The 12,268-nt window shown below is 44.0% G+C and overlaps 1 protein-coding gene across 1 annotated transcript in view; it reads right to left on the bottom strand.

Annotated features, from left to right (window-relative positions):
* LRRC1 (leucine rich repeat containing 1) overlaps nt 1-1,477 on the bottom strand; it is a 239,647-nt gene extending 238,170 nt beyond the window's left edge. Inside the window, exon 1 of the mRNA XM_040349833.1 lies at nt 992-1,477. Within this exon, the coding sequence (XP_040205767.1) occupies nt 992-1,234 (243 nt within the window). The 5' untranslated portion in view covers nt 1,235-1,477. The remainder of the gene's footprint in view (nt 1-991) is intronic.
* Between the last annotated feature and the right edge of the window lie 10,791 nt (nt 1,478-12,268).

The raw sequence follows: 12,268 nt of genomic DNA, 5'->3' as shown, positions 1-12,268 counted from the left end.
GGGACCTAGGATTACCACCTTGTGTATTCATGCTTGGTTTTAAAGGGGGGATAAAGGTGGCAATCAGGGTTGCCAACTGTCAGTAAATTTACTGACAGTGTAAAGAATGTGATTTTTTTTTTAAACTGTTTTTAAATAATAGGGGCTGATAATTGGTCATGTTGTGTTGAGTGAGTGTGTGTTAACCATGCAAGTGACTTGTTAAGGGTATCAGTGTTTCAATAATGTGTTTATAACGGTTTAATATCAGTTTTTTTCCCCCAGGTTGTCCATTAAAAAAACATGCTAGGCCAATAACATTTTACATGAGATAGATATATATATATATATAGATAGAGATATATATAGAGATATATATAGAGATATATATATATATATATATATATAGAGATATATATAGAGATATATATATATATATATAGAGATATATATAGAGATATATATATATATATATAGAGATATATAGAGATATATATATAGAGATATATAGAGATATATATATATATATATATAGAGATATATAGAGATATATATATATATATATATATATATATATATATATATATCGCATTAGACAACCCTAGTGGGTCCCCAAAAAAGGAAGCGGTTTAGGCCCATTCTTTGTAATTCCATTGCACAGAGCAGGGAAGAATACACCATAGTAAAGTAAGACTTTATCATCGCTTTAACAACAACAAAAAGAGGCAGAAGCACAAAAACCACATAAAAATAGCCACATCAACTGCACAAACATTGATGTATACCTAGAGAGAGCAAGAGGTAAGGTTAAACCCTTCAATGGTGAGCAAAGTAATGAGGAGTTTAGTGGGCTGTCCTCACTTCCTGTTGTGCCATCAGGACAGGAAGTGAAGGGAAATCTCCCCAGGCTGTTCAAAATAACCTGAAAGAGGGGGGGGTAACTTTGCCTTACTATGGGGAAATAAAGAAGAAAAAGTTTCAGTAGATTAGATGTTTGGCATCTGATGCTCACCTTGGGCAGCTCTCTGAGCTGGTTGGCATCCAGTAGTAGCTCCTCCAGACTCCGGCTGTACCTGTAGATCTCCTCGGGGACGGTAAGTAGGGAGCAGTGCCTCTTATCCACAGACTCCACATGACGGTTACACCGCCACAGAGGGATACAATGGAACATCCCGAACATCGGGCCCCCCGGATCTCCACCCTTCACAGGTAAGTCGGCACTTCCTCGATCCAGCCCGGTACCGCCCGTCACCATCCAATGTCACCATCAAGGTGTACGGAGGGGAAACTTTGTAAACTCCCTAGAATGATTGAGCCCTCCTCCTCCGCCGCCCACTCACTGGGTCACAATGGAGATCCTCGGTGACAGCAGGAAGTAACATGGGAACCCCGGCAGGTCGGGACTATGGAGCTCCTATGTGTGTGGTGTGTGTGCCGGGCCCTCCCTCCTCCTTTCCTTCCCCCTGTGTGTGTGTACTGTACACATGGAGCTGGATTAGAGCGGATATACGAATCCCTGCATCCCTATAGACGTGACATCACCGCCTGACTCCGCCCACGCTCCTCACTCACTACATCACATACCTATATACCGGATACACAGCAATCGCATACTGCATACTTCATTAGAGAAAGAAATGTGCATGTATTCTACTATTCCATCTGCAGAGCATTGCAACAACACAGGCACAGTGCACTAAACATGATCTCAGGCATGTTCAGATCCAAGCCTGAGCACACCACTGTGCTGGGCCAATCAAAAGCGTGCAACTGCGAAGCAGGCAATGCCTTCTGATTGGCTTCCTAGAGGAATAGCTCTAGAGAGGCTTCTGACTAGGATCAGAACACACCTCAGCTCATCCCTGGTTACAGACATAAGCCCCTTTCACACAGACATTTCCAATCAGTTTTTTAAGTGGACCCAATCAGAACCTCCATGGGAATGTAGGCTATACAAGGTTAATAACATAATAAATAATAAACCAAACCAAGACCATCAAAGATGGTGATAAATTGGCCGCGGCACCTTTATTGGTATAATCTATAATACAAACATTAAATATATTTAAATAATTATCTTTATTAAAATAACAATAAATAAATATTTAATTTCAAATATATTTTTTCAAATCTTTCAAAAAATTCTCACTCAGTCATGAGACTCAAGTGATTGCCATAAATAAAATATCAACCAAGTCCCCCCTTGCTTCAAGGGTGACAGACCACATAAAAGGTGCTGCGACAAGGGTGGGGGGGATGGGGAGCTCTTAACCTGTAAGGTAAAATTTTTGTGCCCTGACCCTCACACCTGTGGGCTTTATATACCCCTCTACAGCACGTGTATGAGTCATCAGTACACGTGTTTTTCCCGCCTGAACTCACATGTACTTCCCGCTCAAAAACACGCGCAAATCCCGCCTAAAATCACGTTTTCTTACCTCAAAAAACATGTGTTCCCTGAATCCCTATTTAAAACTCTATAACTTAGATTTTTTTTTTTTTTTTTAATTATCTAATTCTTGTTATAGCCACAATCCCATGTAGTGGTCACTAATGATGCCCCCTTTTTCATTCTTCTCTAAGGAGCAGCAGGTGTAATTGGACAAGTTTTCCGTTTACACCCGCCTACATCCAATCCGCCAAAAACAGATGGATGGGGCGGCCCGTCCATTAGAGGTGCATGTAGGGCTGCCACCTTATCCCTTTTATCCAGAACACGTATGAATTACACAGGTTCTAAAGCCTCGTACACACGATCGGATTATCCAACGGGAATTGTGTGACGACAGGCTGTTGGCGGAAAATCCGACCGTTTGTACGCTCCATCGGACATTGTTAATTCCATTGACATTGATTTTCCACGGACAAATGTAGGATAGCATGCTTTAAAATTGTCTGCCAACAAATGTGTGTTGTCGGATTATCCGATCGTGTGTACACAAGTCCGTTGGACAAAACTCCCAAGTGGAAACACGCATGCTCAGAAGCAATGCTCAGCATAACACAACATTAGCAGAAGTTTCCCAAAGGGTGGCGCTAAAGAACTGAAAAAACACGTAGTTTCGTGCAATTCATTGCCGTTTGTATGCAAGACAAGTTCCTGGCTAACGCCCTATACTTTGTCCGCTGAAAATCTGATTGTGTGTATGAGGCTTTAGGCCAATTTAACCACTTGCTTACTGGGCACATATACCCCCTTCCTTCCCAGGTCAAAATTGCAGCTTTCAGCACTGCGTCGCTTTAAATTAAAATTGCGCGGTCATGCAACGTGCCTTCCAAACAAAATTGACGTCCTTTTTTTCCCGCAAATAGAGCTTTCTTTTGGTGGTATTTGATCACCTCTGCGGTTTTTATTTTTTGCGCTATAAACAAAAAAAGAGCGACAATTTTGAATAAAAAACACTATTTTTTACTTTTTGCTATAATAAATTTCCCATTAAAAAAAATAAATAAATCATTTTTTTTCTCAGTTTAGGCTGATACGTATTCTACATATTTGTATTAAAAAAATAAGCGACTGGTTTGCGCAAAAGTTATAGCGCCTACAAAATAAGGGACATAATTATTATTTTTTTTTTTTTTTTACTAGTAATGGCGGCGATCTGCGATTTTTATTGCGAGTGCGACATTATGGCGGACACATCGGACACTTTTGACACATTTTTGGCGCCATTCACATTTATACTGCGATCAATGCTATAAATATGCACTAATTACTGTATAAATGTGACTGGCAGGGAAGGGGTTAACACTAGGGGGTGAGGAAGGGGTTAAATGTATCCCTGCATTGTGTTCTAACTGTAGGTGGAGGGGGGGTGACTGGGGGGGGTGACCGATCTATGTCCCTATGTACAAGGGACACAGATCTGTCTCCTCTCTCCCCTGACAGCACCGCTGATCATCTCTCATTGGCCGCACAGATCGCCTAGCAAACGGCCACTCAGATTGGCCGTTCACGGCGATCTGTGATTGGCTGTGTCCAAGGGACACGGCCAGCACAGAAGTTCCCCGCTGCGTACTCGGAAAGCAGAAAGGGGCGGCCGTAAAAACACGGCGCCACAGAGAAGTAGAACCACCCTGCGGCCGTATATAGTCGTACGGCCATCGGGAAGTGGTTAAGGAAGGTAGCCTACAATTGCATGTGTGCGTGCATGTACATCCTCATAATAAATTGTCATGCATTTTTAGAATGTGTGATTGGCAATGAAAAAGTAAACCAACAGATTTAACAGCAGAGTAGGCAACTCTGCCTTTTTTTTATTCAATCTATTCAAATACAGTAAAACCTTGGACTGCGAACATAATTCGTTCCAGAAACATGCTTGTGATCCAAAGCACTTGTATATCAAAGCATTTTTTTACAGGGTATAAAAGAGAAGAGAGGCACCTCTAAGGCCCGGTACACACGAGAGGATCGATCCGCTGAAATTGATCCGCGGATCGGTTTCAGCGGATAGATCCGCTGGTATGTACGATCCAGCTGATATTTATCCGCGGACATATTTCGGGCCGACCGATTTCCAGCGGATAAAAATTTCTTAGCATGCTCAGAAATCTATCCGCTGGAATCGGCTCCAGCGGATCGATCCGGTGGTCTGTACAGACTCACCGGATCAATCCGTCCTAACCCATCCCTCGCATGCGTCGTAATGATTTGACGCATGCGTGGAATTCCTTATATGACAGCGTCGCGCACGTCGCCGCGTCATCATCGCGGCGACGGCGCGACACGTCATCGCGATGGGAATTCGGCACGGATTTCGATCCGATGGTGTGTACACTCCATCAGATCAAAATCCTCAGAGGATTTATCCGCGGAAACGGTCCGGAGGACCGTATCAGCGGATAAATCCTATCGTGTGTACTAGGCCTAAGTGTAGCAATAAGTTGCTAAATGTTGTACCTTCATTAAATGTAACTATATTGCTACACTAAGGACGCGTACACACGGTCGGTCCAAACCGATGAAAACGGACTGAAGTTCAGTTTCATCGGTCCAAACCGACCGTGTGTACGGCCCATCGGTCTGTTGTCCTTCGAACAAAAAGAACTTTAAAGAACTTGCTTTAAAATCGAACCGATGGACGGCTGACCATCGGTCAAAACCGATGGTTAGTACACAAAAGCATTGGTTCAAAACCCGCACATGCTCAGAATCAAGTCGACGCATGCTTGGAAGCATTGAACTTCGTTTTTTTCAGCACGTCGTGTGTTTTACGTCACCGCATTCTGACCCGATCGGTTTTTGAACTGATGGTGTGTATGCACATCTGACCATCGGTCTGCTTCAGCGGTGAACCGATGAAAACGGTCCGTCGGACCATTCTCATCGGATGGATCGACCGTGTGTACGCGGCCTTAGAGGCTCCTCTCTTCTCTTTTATACTCAGTTGTGACATGACGCTACACTTATATCAAGACATCACTTGTATATCAAGGCAAAATGTATTAAAACATTTTGCTTGTCTTGCAAAACGCTCTCAAACCAAGGTATTTCTGTATAGTTTTCCAAGGATAGAGATGAAAACTCTAACTGGATAAACCTTTAGATTGCTGAATCCCTGTGTCTCATAAACAATTGTCATATTTTTCACCTTTTGTTGTGTATCTCAGAGCTGCTGATCTCCTCCAGCTTTTTTAACCACTTCCTGTCTATCATTTACTTTGGTTTTGGCTGCACGTCATTGCTCCTGGTCTGTTTCTTGGTGGTAACAACACCAGACCATGTCTGCACAATAAGCACCATCACATTCACTTATAGTCTCCATCAGAAGCCCACGTGGCAGGCTAATATTGCAGAAATACAGTTGGGAGACAGCCCAGCCTTTAGTGTAAAATATGTGTCAAAAGTATAGTGCAACAGACCTAGAAAACCTCTACCCACCCAGCCCTGGTATCCCTTAAGTGTGTCCCTACACCTGGCCGGCAGGACGGACTCACACACAAGATCACTTTGATTGGCTGTCACAGTGGTCACATGATTGGCAGCCCATCTTGTTGGCTCCCGATTATGACTAGGAACTGAAAACTGTCTATGACATCTCAGGGAGCAGCACAGAAACCTTGGCAATCCATTGATGCATAGGTTGGTGTGTAGGCAATAAAAATCCCACCCTCTTTGCCAGCACACATAAGCATTACGTGGGCAGCAAGAGCTTAAATTGCACACTAATGGCTACAATTCTAATAGTTTTTAACAGTGGATTGTCCCTGGCAGTTCCATGGTTTGGTTACAAAAGAATGGTCTGCATGACAGCACCAGGGAACTTACCAATGAACCGTAAAGAACACCAGTTCTTACTAACCTGCACTCGTTCACACCAGCCCACACACTAAAACACATGCACACTGGTGGGTAGTGGGACAGGTGGTAAAGCTAGTATGCGCCTGTCTTCTCTGCCGTCCTGTCTACACAGAGAGGTCACAAGGTGCGCGGAGCGTAACACAGAGACTGGCTGTTTGGTGCAAGGGCCGGAGACTGAGCCAGGAAGGGCTTTTATTTTACAGTCATTTCTTCCAATCCCAGAATATTTCTGGGTCAGTCCGGAGTCTGTCTGCTTTTTACCTGTTAGAGCATCTGTCTTCCTTACATGCTACACCATTGCCATTTGGTTTACTGTTATGGGGTATGCTGATTAGTGAGGCTGTGGATTCATAGTGCCAGGGCTTTTTTTCAGGGGGAACTTGGGGGAACTCAGTTCCACCACCTCTGGCTCGGACCCTTTGGTGCCTGCTCACCACAATCAGTTGTAAACACAGAAGTCTGTATGTAATGCAATTCTGGTTTTTAATGCCCCTTTAAGACCCTTCTACTGTTTGTGAAATCTGAACGGGTAGTGGTTGAGTTCCTGCACCTATTTTCTGAGAAAATCCAGCTGAGATTTATTACGGGTCCTCTGTCATAGGGGACCACGGGGCTCTGGTAAGCGGATTCATTTGTCATATGGTGGTGGAATTCACTTTGGCTTTTTCCCATATCTGAAGAGTTTGGACTTTACTGGATTTGTGCACAGGTGGGTTTTCATAATTTGCTGTTGTCACAGACAGATTATCCATTCATGAACTTTATGAACTTATATAGTTATCAATCTGTTAAGTTTGATGGGGTTCAGGTCAGGAGAGTTGGCAGGCCAATTGAGCACAGTAATACCATGGTCAGTAAACCATTTAGCAGTGGTTTTGGCACTGTGAGCAGGTGCCAGGTCGTGTTGAAAAATTAAATCTTCATCTCCATAAAGCTTTTCAGCAGATGGAAGCATGAAGTGCCAAATCTCCTGATAGCTAGCTGCATTCACCCTGCCCTTGATAAAACACAGTGGACTAACACCAGCAGCTGACATGGCACCCCAGACCATCACTGACTGTGGGTACTTGACACTGGACTTCAGGCATTTCCCTCTCCCCAGTCTTCCTCCAGACTCTGGCACCTTGATTACCGAATGACATGCAAAATTTGCTTTCATCCGAAAAAAGTACTTTGGACCACTGAGCAACAGTCCAGTGTTGCTTCTCTGTTGCTCAGGTCAGGCGCTTCTGCTGCTGTTTCTGGTTCAAAAGTGGCTTGACCTGGGGAATGCGGCTCTGGATGTTTCTACTCCAGACTCAGTCCACTGCTTCCGCAGGTCCCCCAAGGTCTGGAATCGGTCCTTCTCCACAATATTCCTCAGGGTCCGGTCACCTCTTCTCGTTGTGCAGCGTTTTCTGCCACACTTTTTCCTTCCCACAGACTTCCCACTGAGGTGCCTTGATACAGCACTCTGGGAACAGCCTATTCGTTCAGAAATTTCTTTCTGTGTCTTACCCTCTTGCTTGAGGGTGTCAATGATGGCCTTCTGGACAGCAGTCAGGTCGGCAGTCTTACCCATGATTGCGGTTTGGAGTAATGAACCAGACTGGGAGTTTTTAAAAGCCTCAGGAATCTTTTGCAGGTGTTTAGAGTTAATTAGTTGATTCAGATGATTAGGTTAAGAGCTCATTTAGAGAACCTTTTCATGATATGCTAATTGTTTGAGATAGGAATTTGGGGTTTTCATGAGCTGTATGCCAAAATCATCAATATTAAAACAATAAAAAGGCTTGAACTACTTCAGTTGTGTGTAATGAATCTAAAATATATGAAAGTCTAATGTTTATCAGTACATTACAGAAAATAATGAACTTTATCACAATATGCTAATTTTTTGAGAACCACCTGTAGTTATCAATCTGTTAAGTTTATTCTCCATTTGATTTTTTTCATTCATTGATTCACCTACATCAATTCTGACCTTCCTATTTATTTTATTTATTTATTCATTATCACTTTGAATTTTTGAGGTCATTTATGGTATTTGATGTGATTACAATAATTATATAGCACCTATACACATGTTTTAATATTTAGATTTAGCACAACTTTATTTTTCCAACCCACTACAGGCTGCCTACAAAAAAAACTACAGAAGGGGGTGGATGCAAGACCAGTGACTCTGCACAAGGAGAGAGAGCAGCAGTAATCGGTCTTTATTACAGGAAGTGCCAGCACAGAGGCAAAGTTTCACACTGGATTACTGCACAGATCTGGAAGAAATACACAAATCACACCAAGATTCAGAAAATAATACACATGACTCTTGTAATTAGATATTATTTGTTTATCCTGGAGTTAAGCTTTAACCACTTACCAACCACAATACATGTGTGTGTGTATATATATATATATATATATATATATATATATATATATATGTAGCACTACCCTCGGAGGAGCTGCTGGTTAGATTTTGGGTTTGCACGTTACCTCTGTAGCTTCGTTGTCAGGGTGGGAAAGTCCATAATAAATGCAATGTCCGGACAGATGTAAAACCTCCAACAGTTAGGCTTTATTTCTTTTACTTAAAGGGTCACTAAAGGAAAAACATTTTTTTGCTAAAATGACTGTTTACAGGGTATAGAGACATAAAAGTTAACTGATTCCTTTTAAAAATGATTAAAAATAGATTAAATTCTATCATATAATGTGCCTCTAGTTTCACTTTCGGTTTTAAACTGGTTTCATGTTTATGTGAAGTAAAGAGACCCACAGAACAAAAACAAACAAATCCAGGGCAGTGTTTTGTTTTTAAAATTAATCTGATTGGTTCTGAGGAGTTTTAGACACACGGCTTAGACCACAGTGAGAAGCTCCCATGAGTTTTTTCATAAGGAGCCAGACAAGCAGGAAGTGTGGAGATCAGAGCAGAATTACAGCTACTTCAAAGCAAAAATGAACAATGAGGACATGAAACCAGTACTGCAGTAAGGTAAAGGAAGCTATTTAGCTAAAAAAAAAAAAAAAAATTCCTTTAGTGATCCTTTAAGGTAACTTGAAATAGAGAAAGCAGGAGGGAGGAGAAAAGCAGGGGAAGGTTCAGGCACACGGTACAGAATAAATCAGTCTCCGCTCTCAGCTATTGAGTGGGTATTGCTCACCTGGATAGTCCCCTGTCACTTGGTCTAGCAGCCGGGATGATGCACAAACTAATGTGCATCATCTCTGTCACAGACCTTTTGGAATGAACCTGGTCTCTGCCACAGACCTTTGAATTATTATTATTATACAGGATTTATATAGCGCCAACAGTTTGCGCAGCGCTTTACATCAGGGAAGACAGTACAGTCACAATACAAATCAATACAGGAGGGATCAGAGGGCCCTGCTCGTTAGCGCTTACAATCTAGAAGGAATTTGGATGCGTCCAGGAATCCTCTGCCACAGGATTTCAAAGTCCCGAACCTCCAGACGAGCAGTAGAAGAGCCTTTAACCCGGAACCGTCAGACTGCAGGGCTTTCAATGTAGTGGATCCCTACTTAATTAGGTCACCAGGCCTCACCTGAGGCGCTAGCACTTTGCCGGTCTCCTCCAGGGCAGGTCCTCCCCTGGTTTCCTTCATTAACATAGCTTCCTCCCTTGTGGACAGACAGCTTGGGATCCCCTTTTAGGATTGCAGGCCCCAGCCAGCATAGCTGGGGCCTACTCAACAGCAAAACCACTCCGGGCCAACGTGGCCCCGAAGTCGGGCTCACACACACGCACACCTCGTGCCAGGAGGGCCACGAGGCGAAGGACCCCGATCAATGGCATCTGTCCCTTAAGTACCCCTCCCCAGCATGCACAGCGGGGTCACCACTCCCACTGCACTGCTGCCGAGAAGGGAAACCCAACACACTATGGTACACCTGCGTTCCAACATAGGACCAAGATGGCAACACCACCTGCAGGCAACAAGGGAAACTACCAAGTAGTACCACAGTCAGGACAGAGGCAAATTTGTGTTAATAAAACAGTTCTGGGCCCAAGAATTAGCCCAGACTTCCCCTAAATTTGAAATAGCGCCCTCTAGATTTGGGGTGGGCGATATATATATATATATATATATATCCCGCCGCTCGCCAGCGCTCGCGCACAGAAGTGAACGCATGCGTTAGTCACACACACACATATGTAAACAGTGTTCGCATCACACATGTGAGGTATCGCTGCAAACATTATAGCAATAATTCTAGCACAAGACGTCCTCTTGAACTGTAAACAAGTAACCCGTAAATGCATTTAAAGCACTGCCCATGGAGATTTTAAAGTACTATAGTTTGTCCACAAGCGTGTGCAATTTTAAAGCTTGGCATGTTGGGTATCTATTTACTCAGTGTAATATTATCTTTCACATTATACAAAACAATTGGGGTAAATATTGTGTTTTTTTAAAATTAATTAAAGTGTATTTTTCCCCAAAATATTGCGCTTGCAAAACCACTGCGCAAATACTGTGTACCATTTTATTCCCTAGGGTCTCTGCTAAAAAAAAAATGTATAATGCTTGGGAAGTAATCTTCTAGCAAAAAATACTGCTTTAACCACTTCCCGCCCGGCCTATGGCCGATTTACGTCCGGGAAGTGGTTCTGAAATCCTGACAGGACGTCCATGGACGTCCTGCAGGATTTCATGCCGCGCGCCCCCGTGGGGGCGCGCAGCGTGGCGATCGGTGATGCGGGGTGTCAGTCTGACACCCTGCATCTCCGATCTCGGTAAAGAGCCTCCGGCGGAGACTCTTTACCACGTGATCAGCCGTGTCCAATCACGGCTGATCACGATGTAAACAGGAAGAGCCGTTGATGGCTCTTCCTCACTCGCATCTGACAGACGCGAGTATAGGAGAGCCGATCGGCGGCTCTCCTGACAGGGGGTGGTTCACGCTGATTGTTTATCAGCGCAGCCCCCCCCTCGGATCGCCACATGGACCACCAGGGAAGCCCACCCTGGAGCACCAGGGTGGGCCAAACAAAATAAAAAAGCATGGAATTTTTTTTTTAAAAAAGTCTTAAAAAAAAAAAAAAGATGCCAATCAGTGCCCACAAATGGGCACTGACTGGCAACATGGGTAGATCAGTGCTGCCCCACAATGTCCATTAGTGCCACCCCAAGTGTCCATTAGTGCCACCCCAAGTGTCCATCAGTGCCACCCCACAGTGTCCATCAGTGCCACCCCACAGTGTCCATCAGTGCCACCCCACAGTGCCCATCCATGCCCAGTGCCCACCTATCAGTGCCCATCTGTGCCACCCATAAGTATCCATCAGTGCCACCCATAAGTGCCGCTCATGAGTGCCCATCTGTGCCGCCTATGAGTGCCCAGTGCCGCCCATGTGTGCCCATCAGTACCGCCCATGTGTGCCCATCAGTGCCGCCTATGTGTGCCCATCAGTGCCGCCTATGTGTGCCCATCAGTGCCGCCTATGTGTGCCCATCAGTGCCGCATACCAGCGCCGCCAATCAGTGCCACCTCATCTGTGCCCGTCAGTACTACCTCATCGATGTCCATCAGTGCCATCTCATCGGTGCCGCCATATCAGTACCCGTAATTGAAAGAGAAAACGTACTTATTTACAAAAAAATTAACAGAAAAAAATAAAAACGTAATTTTTTTTCAAAATTTTCAGTCTTTTTTTAGTTGTTGCGCAAAAAAAAAAAATCGCAGTGATCAAATACCACCAAAAGAAAGCTCTATTTGTGGGAAAAAAAGGACGCCAATTTTGTTTGGGAGCCACGTCGCACGACCGCGCAATTGCCATTCAAAGTGCGACAGTGCTGAAAGCTGAAAATTGGCTTGGGCGGGAAGGTGCGTAAGTGCCTGGTATGGAAGTGGTTTAACTTGTAAACAAAAAGTGTCAGAAAAAGCCTGCTCGGCTAGTGGTCAAAGTGAACCTGTACTTTGTCCTTTGAGGGCAATGTACCACGTTTACTATAGCTCACTCAAGCTCCCCCTTTCTCT

Source organism: Rana temporaria, chromosome 4 (genome assembly GCF_905171775.1).
Source record: "Rana temporaria chromosome 4, aRanTem1.1, whole genome shotgun sequence".
NCBI lineage: Eukaryota > Metazoa > Chordata > Amphibia > Anura > Ranidae > Rana > Rana temporaria.
This window is presented reverse-complemented; position numbering and strand designations above follow the sequence as displayed.